General features: G+C 52.4%; 1 protein-coding gene across 3 annotated transcripts; it reads left to right on the top strand.

The window, feature by feature from the left end:
• Positions 1-4,882: 4,882 nt before the first annotated feature.
• IPO13 (importin 13) lies at positions 4,883-24,925 on the top strand (the record flags this gene model as incomplete). Of its 3 annotated transcripts, XM_081057903.1 has the most annotated exons (20): positions 4,883-5,763; positions 7,590-8,326; positions 13,548-13,688; positions 13,801-13,942; positions 14,050-14,216; positions 14,432-14,552; positions 14,636-14,783; positions 15,196-15,377; positions 15,459-15,485; positions 15,656-15,790; positions 16,041-16,184; positions 17,271-17,351; positions 18,102-18,239; positions 18,428-18,524; positions 21,473-21,525; positions 23,737-23,803; positions 23,892-23,950; positions 24,104-24,193; positions 24,479-24,660; positions 24,752-24,925. In XM_081057903.1, exons 1-20 carry the CDS (start codon positions 5,680-5,682, stop codon positions 24,846-24,848), a joined length of 2,892 nt encoding a protein of 963 aa, XP_080914029.1. In that variant the 5' UTR covers positions 4,883-5,679. The 3 variants fall into 3 exon arrangements, 2 of the variants coding, with proteins under 2 accessions (XP_080914029.1, XP_080914030.1); XR_013993901.1 differs by lacking the exon at positions 21,473-21,525 and having other exon boundaries at positions 5,041-5,763; XM_081057904.1 differs by lacking the exon at positions 24,752-24,925 and having other exon boundaries at positions 5,041-5,763; positions 24,559-24,627.
• Between the last annotated feature and the right edge of the window lie 1,515 nt (positions 24,926-26,440).

Raw genomic sequence — 26,440 nt, 5'->3', positions numbered from 1 at the left:
TTATGTCTCATGCAATAATGGCTGGTATTCAAATTTAACTTGGTGTCCTGTATTTTTTTCTGGCAACCCTAAATGGGAGTAAACAAGTAAACAAAAAATGCAACCCACCATCATAAGTCCCCCAATAGAAGTATGACTAGGGTACAGTTATGTGTGTCAGAGAGGGAGAAGACTTTCTACACTCACAAAGAGAGAGGACTCAGTTCTACCTGGATGGAAGGGGAATAAGAGCCAGAAAAGCCTTCATGGGGGAGGCAGCACTTGAACTGAGGCTTGACAAGTGAAATATTTGCCAAATGTGAATGAGGGGCATTGGGCCTGTATTAATTATCGTTTATCGCCTTCCTTATCTCTCAGCTTGAAATTCACCCTTTTCACTCACCATGCCCTGTCCATCGAGGTCTGGGTCTCAGCCTTGGGCAGGGGTTGGGGGTGAGGGCCTCTTCCTGGGCTCTCTATCTCATCCCTAGAACTCTGCTACTCCTAAATTATTTAGGTTTCTCTTCACTTCTTACTAGCCAATCACTCTTCACTTCAATCCCATTACAGTTCAAAATTCTTATATTAAACTGTCTCTGTGTGCTTACCTTGTGGTTTCTCCTGAGTGGCCCCAGCCTGACACAACCTTCTAAGCAGAGGCAGTAGCATGAACAAAGGCAGGGAAGTGTGGAACAGCCTGGTGTGTCCCAGGATACCCGGCAATGTCATGTAGAATTACGGGGAGGCCCTCATCTAGGCTAGAGAGATCGTAAAGATCCTTGAATGCTATACCAAGGAGCTTGGACTTTATCCTGAGTGGAGCCACTGAAGGGTTTTACGTGACACTGGCTGAAGAGACGTTTCAGATGGATCACTGGATGTTGTATCTAATATGGACTAGAAGGGCCAAGGCCGCGGGCGCCAGTTACAGCTGCTGCAGCCAGAGCCATTCAGGCAATAAATGCTGGCCTTGATCTAGAGCAGAAGCAGCGTGGAAGGACAGACCAGACGTGAGGCACAATAAACAGGACTTGGGGACGAACTGGTTGTGAGCGCTTGATGAAAGGGAGGGTTTCCAGGGCTCTGGCTTAGGTGGCTGGTAAGGAACATAGAGGATGTAAAATTTTTAGTGTGTGATGGGGGTAAGGTTGGGGGAGGTCATGAGTTTGTTTTTGTACATGTTTAACTTGAGGTGCCTGTGACACCTTCAGAGGACAAGGACTCTCCGGCAGCTGTAACTCAGAACAGTCTGGACTAGAGAGATCTGGGAGTCACAGCTCCAAGCCAAAGAAGTGGTGAGATGTTGAGGAATAAGAAGAGAAGCAGAGGCTAAGGCCTGGAGAACCAACATTTAAGGAACAGAGAGAGGAAGAGGGGCAAGCCTGTGAAGGGGCCCAAATGGGAGTGGTCAGAATAGTAGAGAAAACCAAAACAGAACGGGGGAAGGAGTGGTCAACAGGGCCAAATGCAGCAGTAAATCAAGCCATGGTAACCTAGGGACTCAGGCTAACCTTCTTGCTAAAAACAACTAGAAGTACTAGACAAAACACATATTTTAAAAAATCAAATGCATCCATGAGCTGGTAAACATAAGAAATATTCAGGCCAAAAAAATAAGTGAAAGCAGGAAGCTACAAAGGTAAGCGAAGCTAGTTGGCTTTCACCTTGAGGGCATTTGCCTTACCTGATGAACCCGAGCATTGGTTTGTGAGGGCTCCTGAGTTTATGGTGGAATCCTACCCAGAAACTTCTCCATAAGACCAGGACCCCAAAGGCTACTATCACACTTAAGGATGAACTAGAAATAATCCTAACCTCTCTCCCTCAAACCAGGGGACTACAGAGAAAATTGCTCACATTTCACGTTGGTACAGTGGAAGTGGGGAAAAACTCCCCAAAATACTTACCTACAAGCAGCGCTTATTTGATTTTGCAAACTAAATCCACACTATTTTGGAAGGCTGAAAATCTTCAAATCTTCAAACCTTCAAAGAAGTTAATTAGTCATAGTTATGGATTGCTAGTGGTTCCAGGTGACCAACAGAATCTCCCTCTCCTCCTCTCCGGAGCTCTGGAATGTTCTATCCTGAATGGGGAACCCCCTCCTAGAGTTGTCACAGGTTCTGGCCCCTATCTACCCTACTCTTGTCACTCAGAGGACGGAAAAACCCATTTGTAACTAGCTCCCAAAGATTCATTCCCGACTTGGCTCTAAGTTATCGTGGATTGCTATCCACATCTCCTGAAGTCCCCTTTGATCTGGTACCCAGAAATGCCCTAACCCTCCCCAGGCCTATTTCAATCCATCTGTCCTAGGTGATGTTTGTGAAGCATGCTCAGGAGCCATTGTTGGTGAAACTTGGCTTCTTTCTCTGCCAGGGGAACCCCCAGGGGCAAGAAGAAGCCTTGGATTGGGAGCAGAAAGAAAATGCATTCACCAAGTGGTGGTCTCCGGGCCCAGCCCTATTCATACACCATTTCATGTCCTTCATTGGAGAAATTACTGTTCTCATTTTATTTATTTTTTTATTTATTTTTATTTATTTATTTTTATTGGGGTGACAATTGATAGTGAAATTACATAGATTTCAGGTGTACAATTCTGTATTACAACATCTATAAATCCCATTGTGTGTTCACCACCCAGAGTCAGTTCTCCTTCCATCACCATATATTTGATCCCCCTTACCTTCATCTCCTAGCCCCCAGCACCCTTACCCTCTGGTAATCACTCAACTATTGTCTGTGTCTATGAGTTTTTGTTTCTCATTTGTTTGTCTTGTTCTTTTGTTGTTTTTGATTCATATATCAGTGAAATCATAGGGTTCTCTGCTTTTTCTGTCTGACTTATTTCGCTTAGCATTATACTCTCAAGATCCATCCATGTTGTCACAAATGTTCCTATATCGTCTTTTCTTACCGCCGAATAGTATTCCATTGTGTATATATACCACAACTTCTTTATCCATTCATCTATCGAAGGACATTTTGGTTGTTTCCATGTCTTAGCCACCGTAAACAAAGCTGCAATGAACATTGGAGCACACGTGTCTTTATGTATAAATGTTTTCAGATTTTGGGGGGGGATACCCAGGAGAGGGATTGCTGGGTCATATGGTAATTCTATTCATAATTTCTTGAGGAACCTCCACACTGCCATCCATAGCGGCTGCACCAGTCTGCATTCCCACCAACAGTGTATGAGGGTTCCTTTTTCTCCACAGCCTCTCCAACACTTGTTACTATTTGTCTTGATGAAAGCCATTCTAACTGGGGTGAGGTGATATGTCATTGTGGTTTTTATTTGCATTTCTTTGATGATTAGCGATGTTGAGCATTTTTTCATATGTCTATTTGCCATTTGTATGTCCTCTTTGGAGAAATGTCTCTTCAGGTCCTCTGCCCATTTTTCAATTGGGTTGTTTGTCTTTTTGTTGTTGGGCTTCATGTCATTTTATTTTTAAAGTGAGTTTCAGAAGAAGTCAAGGTATTATGGCCAGAAAGAAGTACAGACAGGTTTGAACATGGCCTAAGAATCTTAACCCTCCCCCTCTTCTCCCACCTTCCACAGTAAAATCTCCTGGTAATTATCAGGACCAGGTCATTTCACAGCTGTAAGCACGGGCTTGGAATCAGTTACTTTTGTTCGGCTTCTTGTTTCCTCCTTCCAAATCTCCCCTGCTTCCACTCTTTCCTCCTTCAATTTATCCTATGTACTACAAGTAGACTTTTCTAAAGTGCAGATCCAGTCATCAGTGCCCACATGAATCCCCATCATGGTCTCATATTGCACTTAGGATAAAGTCTGAACTCCTTCAAGAGTGTACTGCTCCCAACTTGTTTTTCCAACCTCACCTGTTACTCATCCCCTCCCCCTTCCTCACCCCACATATATTCTATCCCCTTAGCCCGAACACAAATTACTAGCTGTAATGCACTTTCTTGATAAAGATTTCTTGGGTGACTGAATTCCCACTGGACTTTGCTTATAAGCTAATCGAGTCCCCGTCCGCCCCAGTTTCTCCATTCTTCAAGCTCAGATCAAGTTTCTCCTCCTCAGGGAAGCCTGTATCCACCTTCTCAGGCCTCAGCAGCTATCGCCAATGCCGGCTTCCTCCACCGAGCACAAGTACAGAGGTCCTAGTTGAGTGTCCAGGGACAAGATAAGGTCAGCTTTCCCCAACCTCAGTTTCCTCTCTGAAAATGGTGGAAAAATACCCACCTGAGAATTGTTGAGAGAACTGAACCTAAGATATGCAAAGTATTGTTCCTAGCACTTAAGTGTGAACTATTCTTATTCTAATTACTCGTAAAGAGAAGTTGCTTCCAGGAAACTTATGGAATTCTCCGAGCACTGTCCATGGTATGTGGTTTCCTGGTTGCTCAGTGGGTGATTCTGAGCCGTCCTTTTTTATTCCGGAGGCGCGCCAAGCCCCCTTTCTTCTCACTGGTGCTGACGCCTCCTCCCCAGAGGGCCCCCAGGATGTACCCGCAGCGGAGCACTAGAGTGATACCCCCCTCCCCACACACACTTACTTCACTCCCCCAACACACACACCCCTTATCTTCCAGTCTGGACTCCCACCTCCATCCACCCGCCCCTTGAGAGTCACACACTCTTAGGGAGCTGCTCTGCAGCTCCTCCCGACGGTTTGACTGGGAATGTCTCAGTAAGCCTGGGACTTGCGGGGCTCCGCGGGTCACCAGCCCACGTGCTCCGGTCTTAGTCGCAAGGCGCCGCCCCCCACCCCCGCTAGGCGCAATACGGACTACATTTCCCAGGGTGCGCAGCGGCGGGACCTTGGCTCGGCAAAGGCCTCGAGCGGCTCGCCGCTCCATCGCCTGCTCGGGGTCGCGCCGGCTGGCGCGAGGACAGGACCGAAGACCCGGAATGAGTTTCCGCGCAGTTCCGCTGGGCAGTGCCGGGCTGTGCCGGGCCGGGCCAGGGTAGGCGTAGGGGAGGGACGGCGCCTGAGTCGGCTTTGCCGGGGACAGGCGCTCGGGGCAGCCCGCGCCTTGCTGAGGTCCCCTCCCCAGCCCCGCCGGGCCGGCTCGCCTGTCAGTCACTGGGGCGGAGGCAGAGGCTGTAGCGGGGCCAGAGCCGGGCGGTGAGAAGAGCGCGGGCCAGGCCGAGCGGAGGGGACCTGCCACAGCCCTTCAACATTACGGACTCTTCGCCCCAGACTGTCGCAGCTGCGCCCCCGCGCTTCGTTGGAACGCCTCCGCAACCCGCGAAGGGCTCTCTCCCCCGTGACCCCCCACCCCCGTGACCTCCTCATAGGACCCAGGAGCTCACTCAGACGAGGGTGTTGTGGGTGCAGGCCATCGACCCTGTGACCCCTCACGGGCCAGGGGCTCGGTTTCCCCCCATAGGCCTCCCTCCCTTATGACTGCCTCCTCACAGATTCTGCGGACGGAGCCGTGACCTACCACTAGGAGACCCCCCTGGGAACTCGCTGACGGCTTCCTCCGCAGAGTCCCCCTCGTTGGTCTCCTCCTAAGAGCACCCCTTTTGCCTTCTGGCAAGTCCCCCAGTCCCGACCGAGGTGGGGAGACCTCGGCAGCCATGCCCGCCCTGGGTCCCCTGTCACCCCACCTCTCCCTGGGCACCCAAGCCGGGGTCTAGCAGGCGGCCAGCAGCCAAGGGGCTGGGGCAGGAAACAGGTCGGGGTCCACCTCCCTGCTGGGGAAGAAGCAAAGATGGAGCGGCGGGAGGAGCCGCGGGGGGCTGCTGGGGCTGGAGAAGCGCCAGCCTTGGACTTCACTGTGGAGAACGTGGAGAAGGTACGAGGGCCCTGGGGTGGGCACTCCTGTGACAGAGCAGAAGTTCTGGGCACCGACACTAATGCCAAGGCCCAGGCCTGGGCTGAGTGCCCGCTGGGCTGGTGCCCCCAGGACACCTGGCATTTGCTGTCTCTCTGGGCAGGCAGGAAAGCGGTGTTACAATTTCTAATGGGCTATTTATGGCTTTCCCGAGACATGGGTCCTCCGTGGATAGATACTCTAGGGTCTTGGGATGGCCTCTCCAGAGTGCTGAGGGCTTAGACCTCCAGCCAGACTGGCTGTTCTCCAGCTCCGGGAGAACTGCATGAGCAGTGCAGTAAGAACCCAGGAGCCCGGGAGACCTGCAGCTCAGTCCCCAGGAACCAGACTGATGCTGAACCATCCTGGACGTGTTTTGTAGAGCCAAGGGTCTCAGAAAATAGTCTGGGACTCAAACAATCTGGATTATGTTTTCACTCTTTCTTGGAGAAAGGTCCTTCCTTTATTGGATGGAGGCCAGACCAGCCCCGGGCAGGCAAGAGGAGGGCTGGCCCCCTTTGTTTTGTGCTGGGCCCAAGGGGCCTGGTCCTGCTGGCAGTCTCGGGGTTCTTTCCTACTCACCTGCCCACGTGGCTTCCTGCCATGGAACCCCCAGACTCCTTCACCGCCATCGTTTTTGAAAACTGCTTTTCTGGTGGTTCTCTTCTGCGTTTTACCTGCAGAGGCCTGGAATGTAGAAATGCATCCCCCCCCCAACCAACCCCCCTACTCATGAATGGGGAGATGGGGCTGCCTTGCTGCCAAATAGGCAATGGTTGCAGATATTCATTTGTTATTCTTGAGCCCTGTTTGCCATACCAAATGGTGAGGATGCGTCCCTTCTGCTTCTGTTCTCTGCCTGCCTCTGCATCCCTGAGGGGCCAAACAGGGACAATGACCATAACTGGCCTTCAGGGGACAGATATGGCCTAAGCCTACTTGGATGGAGACTGCTTAGGGAGTCAGAGTCCTGGCCTCACTCTTCCGCCGCCTGGGGCTGGGCAGTGTTGGCATGGTGGTGCACCGTTCCCTGTGCTACCGGGGAGTTAAACCTCTGTTTTCTTACTGTGTGAGGTCGCAGTGGAATTGGGACCCTGGGGATTCGGCTAGTTGAGAGCTCCAGGCTCTCATTTGCCAGGGCTGTAGATCGAGACTTCTCTGGACCAACTTTTTGGACCCTTACGTGCGCTCTCTGAGGGGTGTTCTCATCCTTCTCTCCAGTATGTCTCTGTCGTAGGGCTGCCTGGCAAAGTCTTAGTCCTGCTCAGATTTCACACTGGCTTTGGTGCCAGCATCTGGAGTGACCTAGTGATGATCCTGGGGGAGCTGAATGGAGCTTTTGGAGATGATGGGAGCAGCTGTGTCTGGGAGGGTGGGGTGGGGGGTTCCCCCTCAGGCTCTTCCATGCTTTTCTCGGGCTTAGCTTCATTCCTATGGAACCATTCCTTCCACCTGGGCCTTGTCCTTTACCTCAAGTGCCCCCTCCCCTTTGGCAAGCTCAGCTGCCTCTGTTTTAAAATAATAATTATTATTATTATTTACTTTCTTGTGGAGATTCACTCTTTGAACCCATAACGTTTTGCTATAAGGAGAAGAGAATATGGTAGAGCATGGGCCAAGTTCAGCTTCTTAAGATATCGGCAGGACCCCAGGCTCATGAAACTGCAGAGCCCTCAGCTCTCCCTTCCTGCTCAGCCCCCCAGTCAGACAGAGAGAGCAGTCTTGCAGGACCAAGTCATGCCCCCGTTTCTGGGCTCGGGCAGGGTCCAGAGTGGCCGGCACCTGCTCAGTCCTGTGCTGTCCTCCAGGCGCTGCACCAGCTCTACTACGACCCCAGCATTGAGAACAAGAACCTGGCTCAGAAGTGGCTGATGCAGGCCCAGGTCTCCCCACAGGCCTGGCACTTCAGCTGGCAGCTGCTGCAGCCCGACAAGGTGCCTGAGATTCAGTACTTTGGGGCCAGTGCCCTGCACATCAAGATCTCTCGCTACTGGAGTGACATCCCCACCGACCAGTATGAAAGTCTAAAGGCACAGCTCTTCACTCAGATCACCCGCTTCGCCAGTGGTTCCAAGATTGTGCTGACGCGGCTGTGTGTGGCACTGGCCTCACTGGCTCTCAGCATGATGCCTGACGCTTGGCCATGTGCTGTGGCAGATATGGTACGGCTCTTCCAGGCTGAGGACTCGCCAGTGGATGGCCAGGGCCGCTGTCTGGCTCTGCTGGAGCTGCTGACAGTGCTGCCTGAGGAATTTCAGACCAGCCGCCTGCCCCAGTATCGCAAAGGCCTGGTGCGGACCAGCCTGGCTGTGGAGTGTGGGGCTGTCTTCCCGTTGCTGGAGCAGCTGCTCCAGCAGCCCAGCTCACCCAGCTGTGTACGTCAGAAGGTGCTCAAGTGCTTTTCCAGCTGGGTTCAGCTGGAGGTGCCACTGCAGGACTGCGAGGCGCTCATTCAGGCTGCCTTCACGGCTCTGCAGGACTCCGAGCTCTTCGACAGCAGCGTGGAGGCCATTGTCAACGCCATCTCACAGCCGGATGCCCAGAGGTGAGCTGGTCCCTACCTTCCCAGAGAGGGACAGTCTGCATGGCCAGACACATGTCCACTCATCCATCTGTGTAGTACACACTGAGTGCCTACTGTGTACCTGGTCCTATGCTGGAGATACAGCAAGGAACCAAAAACGACATGGTCCTGTCCTTATGGATCAGAGAGGGAGACAGACATTAAACTAACCATCCAATGAATTATTCCGTTAAAATACTTGACTCTTCTCTTTCTCTCAGCCAGTCAGTCACCAAGTTCTGGCTATTCTGCTCCTGACCATATTGCAAATCTTTTTTTTTTTTTCCATTTCCATTGCCACCACTCTAGTCCAAGCTGCCATCGTTTCTCCCCAGATGACTTTCCCCACAGCTCTCTCACCAGTCCCCTGGATTTTACTCTTGGACCCTACATTGTCTCCCCAGCAACCAGAGTGATCTTTTGAAAGTGAGTGTCTAATCTTTCCTCTCTGCTCAGAACCCTTCAGTGGCTTCTCACTGCTCTTAGGATAAGGTTCAGAATCCTTACTGTGCTTCACAGAGATGCTACACAATATGGCATATCCAGCCTCATCTCATGCCATGTTCCTTGCTTGCTTCATTCTCAGTCTTTTCAGTTCCTTGAATGTTCCATGCTCCTTTCAGGCTCTGAACCATGACATGTACTTGTACATGTACTTTGCCTCAGTTTAAATTTCACATCCTCAATGATTTTTAAAACTAAGTTTGGTCTTCTCTGTTATTTTATCTCAAAGTTTCCAGTGTTTTTCCTTCTTAGCCCATAAGATGGTTTCATTATAAATTAATGTATGTCTCCCCATTAGTCTCTCAGCCCGGTGACAGCAGGCACTCTATCATTTTATTTTGTCACTTTGTACCTGGCAGCACTTGGTAGCATTCATTGTTTTTTGAACGGATGAAAAGTAGGTTGCCTGAGTGGTGAGAGGTGTGAGCGGGCGTGGGAAAGGTTGGGGGAGGAGGGAGTGTTGTAGGCTCCAAGAGCTACAGCAGGTGCAAAGGCCTGTGGTGGGCAGCACCATGGTACGTTCAAGGACCCAAAAGAAGGTGAGTGTAGTGAGGTGTTTGTTCAGCAAACGTTTGTTGAGCACCTGTTTGTGTGTTGGGCCCTGTGCTGAGTACGAAGAGCATAAAGGTGAATGGGTTGACTTCTGCAAGCCAGGAGCTCATAACCTCGTAGGTGCATGAGTGGACAAGTACAGTCAATGTGGTGAATATTCTAATGGAGAGAGCAGGGCTATAAGAGCCCAGAGAAGGCATTTAACCCACTCTGTGGGTTGTGAAAGGCTTCCCAGAGGAGGTGACAACTGAGCTATGCTGTGAAGGCTGTGTGAGTTAGTCAGATGGGATGATGGGTATGGGGAGGACATTTCAGAGAGACGAAGGAGCCTGAGCAAGGGAAGGGTGTGAGAGAGCCTGTGAGTGGGTGTGATTAGACAGCAGGATTTAAGGGCCGGTTGTAGGAGATCAGGGCCCAGATCAAGTAGGACCTTGCTGGCTTGAGATTTTGGTCTTTATCTTGAGGATGATGTAAAGATATTAAAGGATTTTAGGCAGAGAAAATGATGAATTTTCGGTATAAGTTGGATTGGCCAGGGCAATACTGGAAGCCTGACACATTTCAGAGACATGGCTTTGAGAACCCTTGGAGAGTTGGAGGGGGAAAAACATTGAAAGACACAGCACTGGGGAGTGGTTAATGATCTCTAGCCTTGGCATTGATCACATCAGAGTTTGAATTCCAGATGGTCCACTTACTAGATCTGAGACCTTGGGTGAGCCACTTTTAAGCCTCAGTTTCCTCATCAGTAAATTGGGTGTGATCATATCACCCTCAGAGTTTTCGTGGTTTAAATAGGATAATGCGCATAGGGCCTGCCCCTGGTATTCTATAAAGAATATTTCGGTATGAGGATATATAAGAAGATGTCTATGAGAGGTTTAGCATGGCTCCTGTGCACTCCATAAATGGCAGTTGCTGTTATTTCATATCATTATGACATTGGCAGTTAGTATGCCTTTCCCCTGGTTTCCCAGGTTTTCCAACTTAAGGTAGGTACCAAGTCCCAGGTCAAGGCTTTTCTTGGCAACCCAAATCTCAAGTGCTGGCTGGGCTCAGACAGTTAATGGCTAAGGGGGATTGTCCAGGGCTAGTGCATGGGTGATGTGGGGTGTCCTTGGATACACCCAGGCAGTCTCCAGGGCTTTGGTAGGTAATTGATGCCTCTTCTCCTCTGAACGAATGAGCGAGCAAGAAGCCAGTGAGGGAACCCACAGCCTCCTGAGCGCCCATTGGCTGCAGCTCCCTTTGTTGCTTAGCAACTCTCCCCATTTTCTCAGCTCTGCTCCTAGAGCTCTAATTGCAGGTCTGGGCTGAGCTCAGTGTGAGTGGCAGCCAAGGAGTCCCAGCAGCTGAAGTTGGCCAATGGGAATCAACCCTCTTGAACCCAGTCTCAGCTATCACCCTAAAGACATCCTCTCTTATCTCCCTCCCTCAAACCTAGAAACTTCTTGAGGTGCCTCAGGCCTGTTCTATCTCCTCACAAGTCTCAGGTGCCCAGGGGGTAGGGAATCTATGCTAGAGTTTCCCCATGGGTGGGCTGCACCCAGCCTGGAGTCAGAGTTTGGGCCTTGCTCTGTGTAGTTTCCTCGCTTTGGCTCGAGAAAGTCGTCTTCAGTGGTTTTGCCTCCTGCGTTACCCACGCGTCCTGACATCGGCCCTCCCCTTGGCAAAGCTTGTACTCAACTCACCCTTTTCCCACTCCTCCACGGCTGTTCTGCTTGCTTGGCCCTCTCTCCTCCGAAATGGTTTTTTTCCCCACTATAATATGTTTTTATTCTGGAAAAGCTTTTCACTGGGGACTGAGGGAAGAGAGAAGGTGAATTAGACAGTCTCTTGGGAGCTGCCATCAGTTAGGACTTGAGATGGCCAGGGATCTGTATAGGTCCTTTGAGGAAATTCAGGTTGGACTTTGAAAGAGAAGCAGACCTACAGCAGTGTAAGGGGCCTGCCTGGGACCTGTCTCTAAGTGGCTGGATGACCTTGGGTGATACTCTGAGCCCTTCTGAGCTATATTGTCCTTGATTTATCTTATGAGTTTCAGATAAGACAAATTAAGAACCTTCACTGAGGGCCTACTGTGTACATGAACTTTGGCAGGCGTGAGGGAGCTTTGGAATACGGTGGGGATAGGGCACTACCTCCTGCCCCCGTCTCAACCCCTGGGGAGCTTGAGGGTCATGGCCTTGGCCCTGCCCCTGCTCTCTGTGCCGGAGTCTGGCCTGAAGGTGCCCATTGTCTGGTGGTACTGCCCGTGTCAGGGGCATGAGACTGAAACTCTCAGCTGTCTCCAGGCAGCGCCCTCTGGGGCTGTCTCTGGGCTGGGCATATCCTGGTATGGATGCCTTATCTCACCAGAATGGGAATGTGGAGAAGGCCGACATCTTGGGTTGTTTGCCTCTGGCCTGTCCTTCCCATCTTACCCTGAAGGTTAGGAGGCTACCTACCTAGCAACCTGGTTGGGGCAAGTCCGGATAGAACTCCTTTTGGACCCTCAATCCTCCACCCACCTCTCCGTAGATTGCTATGGGGACACTATGATTGACAACAGAGGGGTCCCAAGCATCTGATGCCCCCTGAGAGTATCACTTCCTCTGCTTAGTCTGATCTCCACAGAGCAGGCTACTAGGGAGGGGACAGTGGGATAGAGCTCGCCGTCTCTCCGTCTTCTGTGTGTACTACGCTTCCTTTAGGGGTCATTGTGTTTCAGGGCTCTGACCTGGACCCTCTTCTTTTCTTTCACTCGACACTGTCTTCCTGCGCAATTCTCATCTACTCCTATAACTTCAATTACCAGCTGTTCACTGTTGACTCCAAAATCTATGTCTCTCTGTTGGGCTTCAGATTTTTATATCCAAGTCTCTGGACACTTCTACCTGCATCTCTCACCAGGTACCTCTGATTCAACATGCCTAACACTGAACTTACCACCTTCCAGCCTCCCATTAAATTTGTTACTGTCCGCCTCCCCCACCCCCGAAGGTCTCAATAAGTAACCCCACTGTGTACCTAGTTGTTTAGCCAGTAACCCGCGAGTTGTCCCTGACTCTTTCCCATCCTCACGTCCAGTCAATCATCAGGTCCTGTCCATTTTGCCTGTTAGCTCTCTCTAAGTTCATTACCTACTTTCCCTTCCTACTGCCACCAGAGTACCTAGGAGTTAGGATTCGGTGGTAGGAGGTCGAGTGGAGGGTGGGATTGATGCTCTTAGGAGCTGTTGCCGCCTTCTAAAGTCTTTACCAGGGCTCCTGAGTCTGTGTTAAGTCCTGTCTCCCGTACTTGTTCGAGCTCCTTGAACACTATCTCTGTTAGTTTCCTACAGCTGCCATAATAAGGGCCACACGCTGGGTATCTTTAAACAACAGAAATGAATAGTCTCACAGTTATGGGGGCTAGAGGTCTGAAATCAAGGTGTCAGCTCCCCTGAAACCTGTTGGCCTCCTAGCTGCTGGTGGTTTGCTGGCAATCTTTGATGTTCCTTGGCATGTAGCTGTATAACTCCAATCTCCACCTTTGTTGGCACATGTCTTTCTCCCTGGAGGACTCTGTCTTTACATGGATATTGTTTTAGGGGTCTCCCCACTCTGTGACCTTATCTGCAATGACTCTATTTCCAAATAAGGTCACATTCTGAGGTATTAGAGGTTAAGACTTCAACATATCTTTTTTGCCTCAAAGGACAGAATGTCATCCTGAGAGAGCCAGGGAAGGGTTAGCTATCTCACCGGCAGCCACAGAAGCCCATGATCCAACCCCCGGGGGACACAATTCAACCCATATCAGTTAGCCATCTGTCTCCCCCAAATTTATGTCCTTCCCACGTTCAAAATACATTCACCTCCTCCCCACCTCCCCAAAAGTCTTAACCCCTTCCAGCATCAACTCTAAGTCCAACTGGGAGACACAATTCAACCCATAACACTGACCTCGCACTTCCTTCCCAGAGTTCTCTTGGAGGTCTCCGACCTAAGGTTCTTCCTAACATGGCAGCATCAGAGCTGCCCTGTAGGCCCTGACCTCTGTTTTGCTTTGGATTTGATGTGGGGATGGGGTCTTTGACGGAAGACAGGGAGAATGTACTTTTCTTTCACAGATGGGGAGCGATGGGCAGGCAGCTCTGACGGGTGTCCTCTTCTCTTTTCTCCAGGTATGTGAACACACTCCTGAAACTCATCCCGCTGGTGCTGGGACTGCAGGATCAACTGCGACAGGCAGTGCAGAGTGGGGACATGGAGACCTCCCATGGCATCTGTCGCATTGCTGTGGCCCTGGGCGAGAACCACTCCCGGTGAGGAGTGGGGCAGCTGCGGGGGGGGGGGGTAGCAGGGCCCTCTAGGAGGTGGCGTTATGGAGCCCTCCTGGGGGAGGTGGCATGACCTGACTGTGTCCCCTCCCCCCAGGGCCCTGCTGGACCAAGTGGAGCACTGGCAGAGCTTCCTGGCCCTCGTCAACATGATCATGTTCTGCACGGGCATCCCTGGCCACTATCCTGTCAATGAAACCACCAGCTCCCTGACCCTCACCTTCTGGTACACGCTACAGGTGTGTCTGTGTGACCTGTAGTAGGAGGCGGTCACGATGGAAGACGGCGGGTCGTGGGCTTCTGTGGCTGCCGGTGAGTGGCTCACACTCTTCCCTGGCTCTCTCAGGATGACATTCTGTCCTTCGAGGCAGAGAAACAGGCCGTGTACCAGCAGGTGTACCGGCCAGTCTACTTCCAGCTGGTGGATGTCCTTCTGCACAAGGCCCAGTTCCCTTCTGATGAGGAATATGGATTCTGGTCCTCAGACGAGAAGGAGCAGTTCCGAATCTACAGGTGATGCTAGCAGGCCAATCTTAGCTGTAAACGGAGTCCTGAAATAATGGCGGCGATAAGAGGGGGGGCCCAAGGCCAGGCTTCCTGAATCCTGGGGCTCTCTCCTCTGCTCTCTAGGAACTCGTACAGGGTTACGGGGGTACCAGGGGGCTTCCTGGGCTTGGGGGCAGGATCCTGCATCCTGGCAGTGTGTAAGGCCTTTGTGTGCTTCTCAGGGTGGACATCTCAGACACGCTCATGTATGTCTATGAGATGCTGGGGGCCGAGCTGCTCAGCAACCTCTATGACAAGCTGGGCCGTTTGCTCACCAGCTCAGAGGAGCCCTACTCCTGGCAGGTACCTTCCCAGCCCGATTCCCTCACCCCTCCCAGACCTGTCACACCCTCCCCAGCCAAGCCAGTGGCACCGTCTCTCCCTAGCACACAGAGGCCCTGCTCTATGGCTTCCAGTCCATCGCGGAGACCATTGACGTCAACTATTCTGACGTGGTGCCTGGGCTCATCGGTCTCATCCCCCGGATCAGCATCAGCAACGTGCAGCTGGCGGACACTGTCATGTTCACGATTGGTGAGACTGGCGCACACCCACGAGCACATTCCCAGAGCCACAGGCGCCCGGCCCCAGCCAGCCTGCTGGGTGCTATCCTGAGTGGGGAGACACACGTGCCCACACATGCAGTCAGCGTTGCAGCCAGCTGGCGGTCTAGGGGTCCTTCCTATAGCGTATTGAGCTGCAATTCGGTGAAGCTAACTCAGTGCCAATGGAATAGCAGTGTTGGGCCTCTAACGAGCAACTCTTTCCTGCTTCTCAGCTGTAATGAGCATGTTTGATCGTGTGCAAGCATATTTGCCTCTTCAGCCCTCTGAATGAGCGGTGATCTATCCCAGGGCTGCAACGTGCCCCTGTCCAGGACAGGCGCTCTGCCTGCCTTGCGGGGACATGGCCTACCTCAGGCCTTCCCTCTCCCCTCTTCTGCCAGGAGCTCTGTCTGAATGGCTGGCTGACCACCCCGTCATGATCAACAGCGTCCTGCCCCTCGTACTGCATGCCCTCGGCAACCCGGAGCTCTCCGTCTCTTCTGTGTCCACCCTCAAGAAGATCTGCCGAGAGTGCAAGTACGACCTGCCGCCCTACGCCGCCAACATCGTGGCCGTCTCCCAGGTGCGCAGGGGCCCGGGTGGAGCTGGGCCGCAGGCGCAGTCGGCACTGCTCTGATACCATACTCCACCTTTGTATCCCCAGGACGTGCTGATGAAACAGATCCACAAGGTGAGCGCACAAGTTTCTAGGGGGCTCCTTGGGGATATTGGAGGAACCCACAGAAATTCTGTCTTCTGCCTTGTCCCCTGTTCTCTGTTCCTGGAAGCTTACCCAGTCGGTTCATCCTTTGCACTACAACCAGATATGTCCAGGACTGACCTCCTTGTTGTGTCCCACAGACGAGCCAGTGCATGTGGCTGATGCAGGCACTGGGCTTCCTGCTGTCAGCCCTGCAGGTGGAGGAGATCCTTAAGAACCTGCACTCGCTCATCTCGCCCTACATCCAGCAGCTGGAGAAGCTGGCCGAGGAGATCGTGAGTGAGCCAGGGTGGGTGGGTGGGGGTGTGTGTCTCTCCCCAGGAGAGAGCAGGGGTGGGACTCCAGGGCTGGTGGTAGGGGGCTATGTGTCTGACTGTCTGTCTGTCTCCCGCGAGGAGCAGGACAGGGGTGTCCCTTTGTGTGAGCTGTGGCTGCTGAGGGTTGGGGTTGGAGCTGGCAGTCAGGGGACCCAGGGGGGCCCAGCTGGGCTGGGCGATCCAGAACTTGGTTCGTTACACCCCACAGCCTAATCCCTCCAACAAGCTGGCCATTGTTCACATCTTGGGGCTTCTCTCCAACCTCTTCACCACGCTGGATGTCAGTCATCATGAGGATGATCACGAAGGCTCTGAGCTCCGGAAGCTGCCAGTGCCACAGGGACCCAATCCCGTGGGTGATGTTGTCATTGCCGTTGTCCCCACCCCCCACCCTGTGGGAGTGTCATTGTCACCCCCAACTCTGTGGGCAATATTGTCATTGTTCCCTGGTCCTCACCCTGTGAATGAGCTGACCGTCGCCCCTCACTGGATAGGGAGGGAGTGATAGCATTGTCTCACCCTGTGGGTGGTGTTGTCTTTGTCCCCAGCCCAACTGGGGTGATGTCACTGTGGTTCTTCCGCCCATGGGGGACACTGACATTATCCTCCAACCCCTAAGTGATGCTTGCATGTTCCCCATGTACTAGTTCTTACCCTCAAGTTGCCCCCAGTCTAGAGGAAATACCTGTGAACAGCAGGTCACAGTACTGCGCTAAGCTCGGGCACAGGAGTAGGGGGCCACTTACGAGCTGCTTGGTCTGGGGCGGGCCTCAGCTTCCCGTTCAAAACTGTGGACATCAGACTATTGGCTTGCTCACCTCATGGAACTGTAGGTGTGGTCTTGAGTGAAAGTATTTTGCATTGTGACATTTTGTACAAATGTGAGGAACTGCTTTGGTCATTGTCACCAGTATCTGCTCCAGTGTTTCTCCTGGACAAAAGGAAGCCACAGTATCCTGGCTCCTCTGCTCAACTCCCCACCCCAGTTCTCCTTTTGGCCCCAGACCACACTTTCCCCGCAGAGCCCCTTCTACTTCTATGGTAGGCGGCATCCTGCCTTCCCTCACCCCCAGAATCTCAGTCTGCTCTCTGCTCCTTCATAAGCTGCCCGGATTTGCACATCGCTTGGGGCTGTCTACCTTAAGCCTGCCTGGGTGAGACAGCACCTCCACTTCCGGGGGCGAGCCCAAAGGCTTTTGGCACTAAGAGTTTTACTGAGCAGAAATTGATAGGGAGTCATTTTTTAAAAGTTACGAAGTTTTAATAATATTATGAAGCACTCATAATATCCCTGCTTTGCAGTTTGAGGCTTCTTCTGAGAGGATCCTCGATATGCAGTCTGGGGTGATAGGTTTCAACTCCTGGTCTACTTCTACTACCAGGTCCTTCTCGGGTGGGTGACAGTGGTGGTGGGGCCATCTTCATCCTGTGTCTCCAGGTGGTGGTGGTGCTGCAGCAGGTCTTTCAGCTGATCCAGAAGGTGCTGAGCAAATGGCTGAATGATGCCCAGGTGGTGGAGGTGAGCCCCGACCCTTGCTCTTTGCCCCATGGTGACTTTGCTCAGAGGTGGACAAGGAGGAAGGTGTGGCTGCTCCGGTTAAGCTTGTGATGGTGTGGAGAAGGCGAAGGAGATGAATTCTGCCCCGTCCATACAAGGAATCTTTTGGGGAGACATTCAGAACTTCCCAGTATCACAAGAAGCTCTCGACCAAAGGATTGTGATGTTGGGACTGAGGGACAGTCAGGGACCCACTTTAACAGCAGAGACCTGCCTTTGGTCTCTTGTCAGTTCAGGGCTGCTCCCTGAGGGGAAATGGTGGAGACGTAAGTAGCAAGAATTGAGTTCCGGAGTTCCATCCTGTGCCCCTCTGAGAAGGGCCTTTCTGCCTCCTGCCTTGCAGGGTAAGGGCCAGACTTGTTTACTTTCCTTGATTCACAGAACCAGGCCAGGGCCCCTTCTCAGGCCTTCTCTGTGAGGCCTCAGTTGTGTTCCAGCTGTTCGTGACTTGCTGACCAGGCCCCTTTGCTTTTCAACTGAAATACATTTGACATATAATGTTTTGTAAATTTAAGGTGTACAGCATGTTTATTTGCTACATTTATATATTATACTATGGTTGCCATTATAGTGATAATACCTCTATCACGTCACATAATTATCATTTCTTTTTAGTGGTTAGAATAATTAAGATCTAGTCTCTTAGCTAATTTGATGATTATAATACAATATTGTGTTTTGTTTCGTGGGCCCCTTTGCTTCCTTTCCCAGGCGGTATGCGCTATCTTCGAGAAGTCTGTTAAGACGCTGCTGGATGACTTTGCCCCCATGGTGCCGCAGCTGTGTGAGATGCTGGGTCGGATGTACAGCACCATCCCCCAGGCCTCTGCGCTTGACCTCACTCGGCAGGTGGGCCTCCTGCCTGGGACAGCAGCATTCTAGAGTTCATCCTAGTCAGAGATGGGACTCAGGGAGGGGTAGGTGGGTGGAGGGGGTGGGTGGCGGCCCTGGCAGGGTCCTCGCCTGCATCCCAGGGGTGCTGGCCTGTCCTGGTGAGACAGGGCCTCCGCTGACCAGCATCCCCTGCTTTGTTGTAGCTGGTCCACATCTTTGCTCATGAGCCTGCCCACTTTCCCCCAATCGAGGCCCTCTTCCTGCTCGTCGCCTCCGTCACACTCACTCTCTTCCAGCAAGGTAGGTCCTGACCAGGGTCTCTGCTGCTGCTGCCACTGCCTCTGCTTCTCTGACTGGGGAGCCAAAGCTGTCCACTCTGTTCTCTGTCCCCTGAGTTGCACATGGGACTTGATGGGAAACTTATGAGATAAAGCACAGTGTAATTGTCACCTTACAAACAGTTGACACCTTAGGTGGAAGTGGATAAGAGAGTGAATGATGTCTGCTACTGGCCTGCTGGGCTCAGGGCCAGTCTGGATGTCGGGGAAGGTGGAGCCAGAAGCTCTCGGACTTGGGGTACCAAACTGGCTCCTTTTCTTTGGGGTATAATGAAAAGTGGAAAGAGCATGGGTTTTGAAGTCAGGTCCACCTAGATTCTAAGCTCATCACCACCAACTAGTTGTGTGACCTTGGGCAAGTCACTTACCTTTGTGGAGCCTTCGTTTCCATATCTGTGAAATGGAGATTTTTTATACTTGATAGGATTGTTATAGACATTAAAGTAGCATCTTTTGGACCCATGACTTGTGGTTTTTGCACACGACGTACTCAGGAGTGCTGATTCCTTTCCCTGCATCGAGGTTTATTCCTTTCCATGCCAAAAGCCTTTGGCTGTGGTCCCAGCCCCCCATTCACTGTGGCCCTTTGCCTGGGAAAGTTGTGAGCCAGGGCCTCCAGGCTTCCCTTGCTGTCTAACCCAGGGCTTCTAACCTGGAAATGAAACAGCACTGCTCAGCCAGCCTTCTGAGTCTTGCCTGGATTCGTGGTTGCAGGTTTGAGGCTCACCAGCGGTCTCAGCTGGAGCTGGAGCGCTCTGTGCTTATGTCCTCAGTGTCCAGTCCCAAGACGCTGGCCTCTGCTCTGATGGGCTCTGGGTAGGTCCAAAGTGGGGAGAAACCTGAGCCAGAACCCAGGCGTGGTCATGCTCAGCTCCACTTCTCTCGCTCCTCAGATCCAGGTGGGGACAAGTCCTGGTGGTCCTGGCTCCTGATTGTCCTTCAGTCTGGCCACTCCCCCCCCCCCCCCCATGGCCGCAGTCTCAGTGTACGGTGTCTGGATTACCTCAACAATTTTCTGACTGGTTTTCCTGCATCTGCCCTTCTCTCCGATCCATCCTGCACCCTGAATCTGTAATGTTCTTTATAAAACACAAAGCTGGACATTTTCCCTCCCCGGCTTAAAACCCTTTCATCCCTCCCCTGTTGTCCTCGGGTTGTTGCCCCACTCCCCCCACATGATGTAGCTCCTGCATACCTCTCGGTGCCCTCCCTGCCAGCGTCCCCGTGACTCCAGCCGTCCAGCCACACTGCCGTTTCCCTTCCCGTGTCCCATTTGATCCCTGTGTCTTGCTCCTCTGACTGGAATGCCCTGTGCCCTTTGCTGGGTGAGCGCTCACTCCTTCATGACTTACCCTTGTTATCATGCCTCAGAAGCTTCCCGGAGGCAGAATCGGGTGCTTCTACCTTTGTGCCCAAACTGCATCACGTACGCACTGCTGATACAGCACTGATTACACTAAATTCAGTTTTCATGTCTGTCTCTCTCCCTAGACTAAGCCCCTCAAGGGCAGGGCTGGATTTCTTCTTACGCATCCCCAGTGCCCAGAGCAAGGCCAGCCTAGAGCAGGCACCAGACGCTGTTGAAGAAAGGAGGATGAGGGCTCCCTGCCCTTGGAACCTTTCTCCCCACTGCTAGCAGGGTGGCTGTTGAATGTCGAACCTGCTGTCTGCAGTGGGACCCAGGCATGGGGCACATTGGGCCTCACCTTCCCAGAAATGAGTAACTTGGGGCTCAGATGTGAAAGGGAGGGGCTTTACCAGTGGCTCCGCACAGCCTGGAGAAGGAAGCGGGGAAGAGACGATTATCTGTTTTACAGTGGGAAACTGAGCGTTTGTGGCTTGCGCAAGATCACACAGCTCCTTAGTGGTGTCTCAGGCAGATATTCCTGCAGTGCCTTCTCACGAGAGTGGAGTGGCCCTAGCAGGAGCTTCTGGCGCATGCCTTGTCCTTGCCACAGGCGTCATCAGAACTGGAGGCAGAATCGTGTCCAACGTCCTGTTTGTTGGGCTTGTTGGTTGTCTGGCTGGACAGGATGGCCCCCTTACCTGTATGCTGTCCCAGTGTTGCCATTCCTTCCCCAGGCTCTGCCCTCCCCCTGCACCATGGGGTGACACATTGACTGGTTTCCCTTTTTCTTCGTGTGTCCTGATGGGAGCTGGTCCTCAGCCCAGAGCTTGGCTCTCTGCTGGGTCTGGGTCCATGTGGAGGGGCTTTGCTGGGTGGGCTTTCCGTTTTGGCCTCAGGGTGCAGTTTCCTTCCCTAGGCCTGCCAATGGCTTGCCTGGCCAGCCTCATAGCATATTGGCCACTATCCTATCCAAGAAGGAGTCCTCTGGTTTAAGTGGACCCAATAGGTTCCTTTCTTTGGCCAGACCAAGAGCCCAAAGGCCATCGAAGTGAGGGGGCACCTTCTCAGGCCCTGACACCATGGCCATTTCAGGGCTTTCAGCCAGGCCTCCAAAGGGGGTACAAGACCCAAACTCCCACCAGCCCTGCCCAACTCCTCGATGGATAGTGACAGGAAGGTATCTGCTAGGAAGCAGTGTAGGGCCACCCTAGTCTGCCGGAGGCTACAACAAGAGTGTGGGGGCTGTTTCTTCAGCTATGTGGAATCCAGCAGTGTTCAAACCCCAAAGGATCTCTTGGGGGATTGACCTGAGGAGGAGTGGGGAGTAGGTGGAAGGCCCCTTGGGAGGGAGCTGGGGCAGGCCCGTCCTTCACTTTGCCGTCTCTTTCTGTTGGGCTTCTCCCCGTTCATGGTTTTTGTATGTTTTGTTTCTTTATCTTGCTTCCTGCTGCTCATGTGCCCCCATGCTGTCTCCCTGCAGGCTCTCAGTCCCACATAACTATATGAGGTTGAGTTGCTGTTTGTATAATTTTTTCTTAAGTTCCATCTTTATTATATTTTAGGGCCCAGGGATCATCCTGATATTGTTGATTCATTTATGCAACTCCTGGCACAGGTGTGTTTTAGTTTTATTCATTCACGTTCTGTTCTCTCTCTTTCTCTTTCTCTTATGTTGAAATTCAATTTAAGCCTATTTTTAGCTTTCTGTTGACAAATTTTTTTTCTGTTCAGTTGAATAGAGTTTCTTCATCTGTTTCCGTGGAAGTTGACAACCCAACATCCTCCTTTAGAGCCCCTTTGCCTCAACTAGCTCAGTCTTCTCCAAAGACCAGGGAGAGGCTAATCCTGAAGGGAGGGAGCTGGGCTGGCCTGGTGGGGTGGGGGCGCGGGGTGGTGAGCGTTCCCAGCAGCTCCTGTGTGGCTGGAGTGTCCGAGAAGTGCAGGGGTAAGACTGGAGCTGAAGGGCCTGGGCTTCCCGTGCTCCTGCCGGGAACTCCCTGCCTCAGTGCCCCAGCCTGCTCTGGAGAGGTAGGCTGGGAGGAGCTCTGAAGGGAGGGCTGAGATGAATGTGCTGCGGGGGAGCCCATAGTTGGGCTGTTAGACAGGCTGCGTTGCTGCTGGGAAGTGGGGTTGTGTTTGGTGTGTGTTCAAGTGTGTTGGACCTTACTTTGTATGTTTTGAGTTTGGTTTGGGAAGGGAACAGAAATCACGTAACTGCTGTTAAGTAGTATGTGTGTAGCGTGTTGGGTGCATGTGTAGCTGAAGTGTGCACATGTGCACTGAGCCGTGCTTTATGTGGCTGTGTGTTGGGCATCGATGGATTTTGAATGTTGCTGTGTGTTGGAGGCGTGTGCATGTTGGGCTGTGGGAATGTGTGTTATGGAGGATAGGAGTATATATTGTGCTATTGGGGTTGGTATGTCTGTAATAGGGTGTGTATATTCTGGAAGATACATGTGTTGGGCTGTGGGAATGTGGGATTAGTATGGTGGGAGTGCTCTGTGTTAGGGGTTCCTGTGCTTTGGGGGTCCTGTGGGTTGGAGTTAATAATACATTTATTTGCTTAATCATTCCACAAATATTTCCTGAGTATGTAATACATGCTTGGTACTCTGCGAGGTGCTGAGGGTATAACGGTGAGCAAAAGCACACACAGTTCTTACTCTCTAGGCACTTACACTTTAGTTAGGGGACAGGGTGTGAGGAGTTGGGGGAGGGAGTACGTTCTGGGCCTGGGTGGATGTGTGTGGAGGTATGTGCGAGGGTGTATCTTAGGGGTGAGGGTCTTTGTGTTCTTGTGGATGGGCGAGTACATGTGCTGGAGGACTGGGTAGATTGAGGGTGTGCGTAGGGACATGGTTTCGGGATGTGGGGAATTTTGGGGGTATGACTATGAAGTGAGAGTGTGTTGCAAATGTGGGAGAGTGAGTGTAAAAGATGTGATCGAAGTGTGTTTGAGGGTAAATAGGGCGTTTCAAGTGAGGTTGCATGTTGGGGGTGTTTGCACGTGCGTTAACATGGTGGAGTGGAAGGTATGTGAGGCGCTGGAGGGTTAGGGGTCTATTTGGTATGCGCTGGGGGTGCTGCTGGGAAACAGCAGTGTTTTATGACTGCTGGAGCTGTGCAGAGCATCTCCTGTGACCTGAAGATGTGCCAGTCATGTCCTGGTACCACTTGGGGTGGGCTGTCTGCCCCCCGTACTCCATCTGTTCCCCCCAAATGGCAATGTGGTTCCTTGGCTGGGTATGACTGCCAAGGGCCTGGACACAGGGTACCCTGGGTGAAAGGTGGGGCCATGGCTCCAAGGCTCCTACCCTACATTTCCTCTTCCTGAACTGGAGGGTGTCTGAGGAATGCACGCGGAACGTGGGAAGGGGCTGTTGGACTGTGTTCCATGTCCAGCTGCCATCTCGTCTTCCTGTTGCTCTGTTAATAAATACAGGGGTCTCAACTACCTCTGTGAATCAAAGCGAAGTCACTGCTGGCGACCTCAGCCTGCAGGAGGTCTGGCCCTGAGGGAGGGGAGAGGGGAAGGTATTGGCTCAGGGAGTGACTTGGGAACCGAGCTTTCTGCATTATGACCCCTCCCAACCTCTCATATACACCTATGCATTCATGTACACATACATGTACATAGTATCCCTGAGCTACTTCTCTCCTGGCCTACTGAGCGCTGGGGTGGTCGGGTCCCCCAGACATGGCTGGTAGCTGGTTTTGGCAGCCGCTACCTGTGGTGTGTGAAGTTGGGGCCTGAGGTGGCAGATGAGTGGGGGGGATAGTCCTTGGAACTGGCTGGAGCTGGGCTTACCAGCTCCACCTCCTACAGGCTCTGAAGCGGAAGCCAGATTTGTTCCTGTGTGAACGGTTGGATGTCAAAACTGTGTTCCAGTGTGGTAAGTGGGGCCAGGTGGACAGGTGGGCCTGGGGCCTCCTCGGGAAGATCCTTAGGCCCCATCTGATCTGCTTCTGCCTCTCCTACAGCTGTGCTGGCCCTCAAGTTCCCTGAGGCACCTACTGTCAAGGCCTCCTGTGGCTTCTTTGTGAGTCCCATGCTGACCCCTGAACACCCACCACCCCTACACCCAGTCCTACTCTGCCCAGGACTCCAGAGGGTAGGGGTGTGGTGTGCAGGCTTTGTCTCCAGGGTGAGGGGGGAGGGAGCTGGGACTGACAGGCCTCTCCATCCTCTGCAGACAGAGCTACTGCCTCGATGTGGGGAAGTAGAACGCGTGGGGAAGGTAGTACAGGAGGACGGCCGTATGCTGCTCATAGCAGTACTGGAGGTGAGATGGAGCAGGTGGGGGCTTGATGGGGGTGCAGTGACCCTCACTGCTGAAGCAGCTGCACCTTCTGCGAGTCTTGAGCCTTTGGTTTCTAAGCTCTTTGATTCTGTTTCTTCCTCATTTAAATGGCTGGAAGTTGTCAGGGTTGCTGTGAGGATCAGCTGGCTCTCAAAAAGCAGCTGTCACTTGCCATGTGCAGTGTAGCTGAGGCGGAGGGGTCGTGGCTCAGCACCCTTGCTGCAGAAGGGGCAAGGCTCTGGTATGCTGAGAACCCGTGTTCCTCAGGCCATTGGGGGCCAGGCCTCCCGCAGCCTCATGGACTGCTTTGCTGACATCCTGTTTGCTCTGAACAAACACTGCTTCAGCCTTCTGAGCATGTGGATCAAGGAGGCACTGCAGCCACCTGGTTTTCCTTCTGCCCGCCTCAGCCCTGAACAGAAGGACACCTTCAGCCAGCAGATCCTTCGGTGAGCAGAGCTGGTGGGGCCTGGGCTCAGGTCTGGAGGAGAAGGAGGTAGTGGTGGATGGTGCTAACCTGCGCTCCCTTCTCTCCTTTAGTGAGCGAGTGAACAAGAGGCGGGTGAAGGAGATGGTGAAGGAGTTTACACTGCTGTGCCGGGGGCTACATGGCACAGATTACACAGCTGACTACTGAGGGGCGCTCCCGTCCCACCTACACATCCTCGTCACCCCTCCCTGTCCCCAAAGAGTAAACCTAGACCCTCACTGCGTTATTGTCTCTGCTTCCTTTCTGCTTCCACCACCGCCTAACTGGGTGACCCCAGAAGGCCTGGGGGAAAGATGGGAGGATGCTTGGATCCAGGCCTTGGTAGGGAGTAGTGGGGCCAACCTCTAGCTCCTAGGGTGGAAGGGGCACTGCTGGAGCAAGCTGCTCCTAGGCTGGAGCCATTCAGAATACTGCCATTGTCCTTGGGGTGGGGTGGGGATTGCAGTGGTATCAGCAACCTCCCCCATTAAATTAGTCCCAGTGTTCATAAGTGCATACATTTATTTAATCAGTAATGCTGAGTACTAGGCCTCTAGTTCTGCCTTGCCTTGTTCTGTCTAAACAAAGGTTGATCTAGTTCATAGCTACCATGCCAAGCTGGGAGAATGGGACCAGTGAAGGAAGGCTACGTGGAGGAAGTTTCATTTCTGATGGGAATGGGTGGCTTCTGAGGTAGAGGACTTGAGGCCTTGGGCTGGAGGTGAGGTTGGGGCTGGGTCCATTTGTGAGGGAGGAACTGGAGAGTGACTTTGAGTTCCTGGATGGGTTTCTGGTGTGGGGTTATGGGAGCACCCAAACTTGCACGTAGTGGAGAGGTATAGAAAGTAAGGCTGTGCATGTGCGGGAGGAGGCATTGCATGCCCCAGAGGAAGAGGAAGGCAGGACCTAGTGTTGTCCGTGTACCCGTAACTCCCCACCTCTAGGTTCCTGACCAGCACACTGGTTCCTGACCAGTGGTCAGGGCTTGGTCAGGACCAGGGACAGCTCCTGCACAGCTGCTGCTCTTCTCCCTTTGCAGGGTTCCCTCCCTTTCTACCCGGCTGCCTCTCAGGAACCCCAGCGTTCTCAGTAAGATCTGACGATCAGGTCTGGGTTCTCCCCCATCCTGCCTGTGAGCCCGAGTCTCCTTAGGGGTGATAGAACTGGTTATGCCCACATTTGTCTCCTTCCCCTGTTCTTTTCCCAACCTTTGCACAAATTCTGTATCCTCCATTCTTCATTCTCGCTCAATCTCTTCCCATGCCAGCCTTTTATGTGCCATCATCTGAGGCCACTTTGTCCCCCTTCCCCTACCTTTCTCACCTTACTCTTGGTTTCTCACTTAGACCTGTTCTACTACATATCCAAGTGTTTCCTCCCCACCCTCACCCCCACCCCCTCCATGACCAGCATAGCACATGTAAGCTAAGAGAATGAGGAATCAAAATCCCGGATCCTGAAATCAGACCTGGGTTTGATTGTGCCACTGACTTGCTGTATCTTATTAGACAGGTGGTTAGCCTCTTTTAACCTTGCTTTCCTCACCTGTAAAATGAGACAGTTCTTAGTCTAAAGACTATAAACTAAGATTGTAGTGCCTGGTGAACAGAAAGTGCTCAATGTTTGCCTGACTGACAGACTGCTGTGAGGATAATAGCAATGCTTTCAGTACATGGGATATGCAAAGGATTACTTCTTAAGTTTTATATCTAAATTGTTTTGACCCAACAATCCTATTAGACTATTGCTACAATCCCCAT

The sequence above is a fragment of the Rhinolophus hipposideros genome (genome assembly GCF_964194185.1).
Source record: "Rhinolophus hipposideros genome assembly, chromosome: 8".
In the NCBI taxonomy this organism is placed as follows: domain Eukaryota; kingdom Metazoa; phylum Chordata; class Mammalia; order Chiroptera; family Rhinolophidae; genus Rhinolophus; species Rhinolophus hipposideros.
Note: the sequence above shows the minus strand (reverse complement) of the source record. Positions and strands in the feature narration are given on the sequence as shown.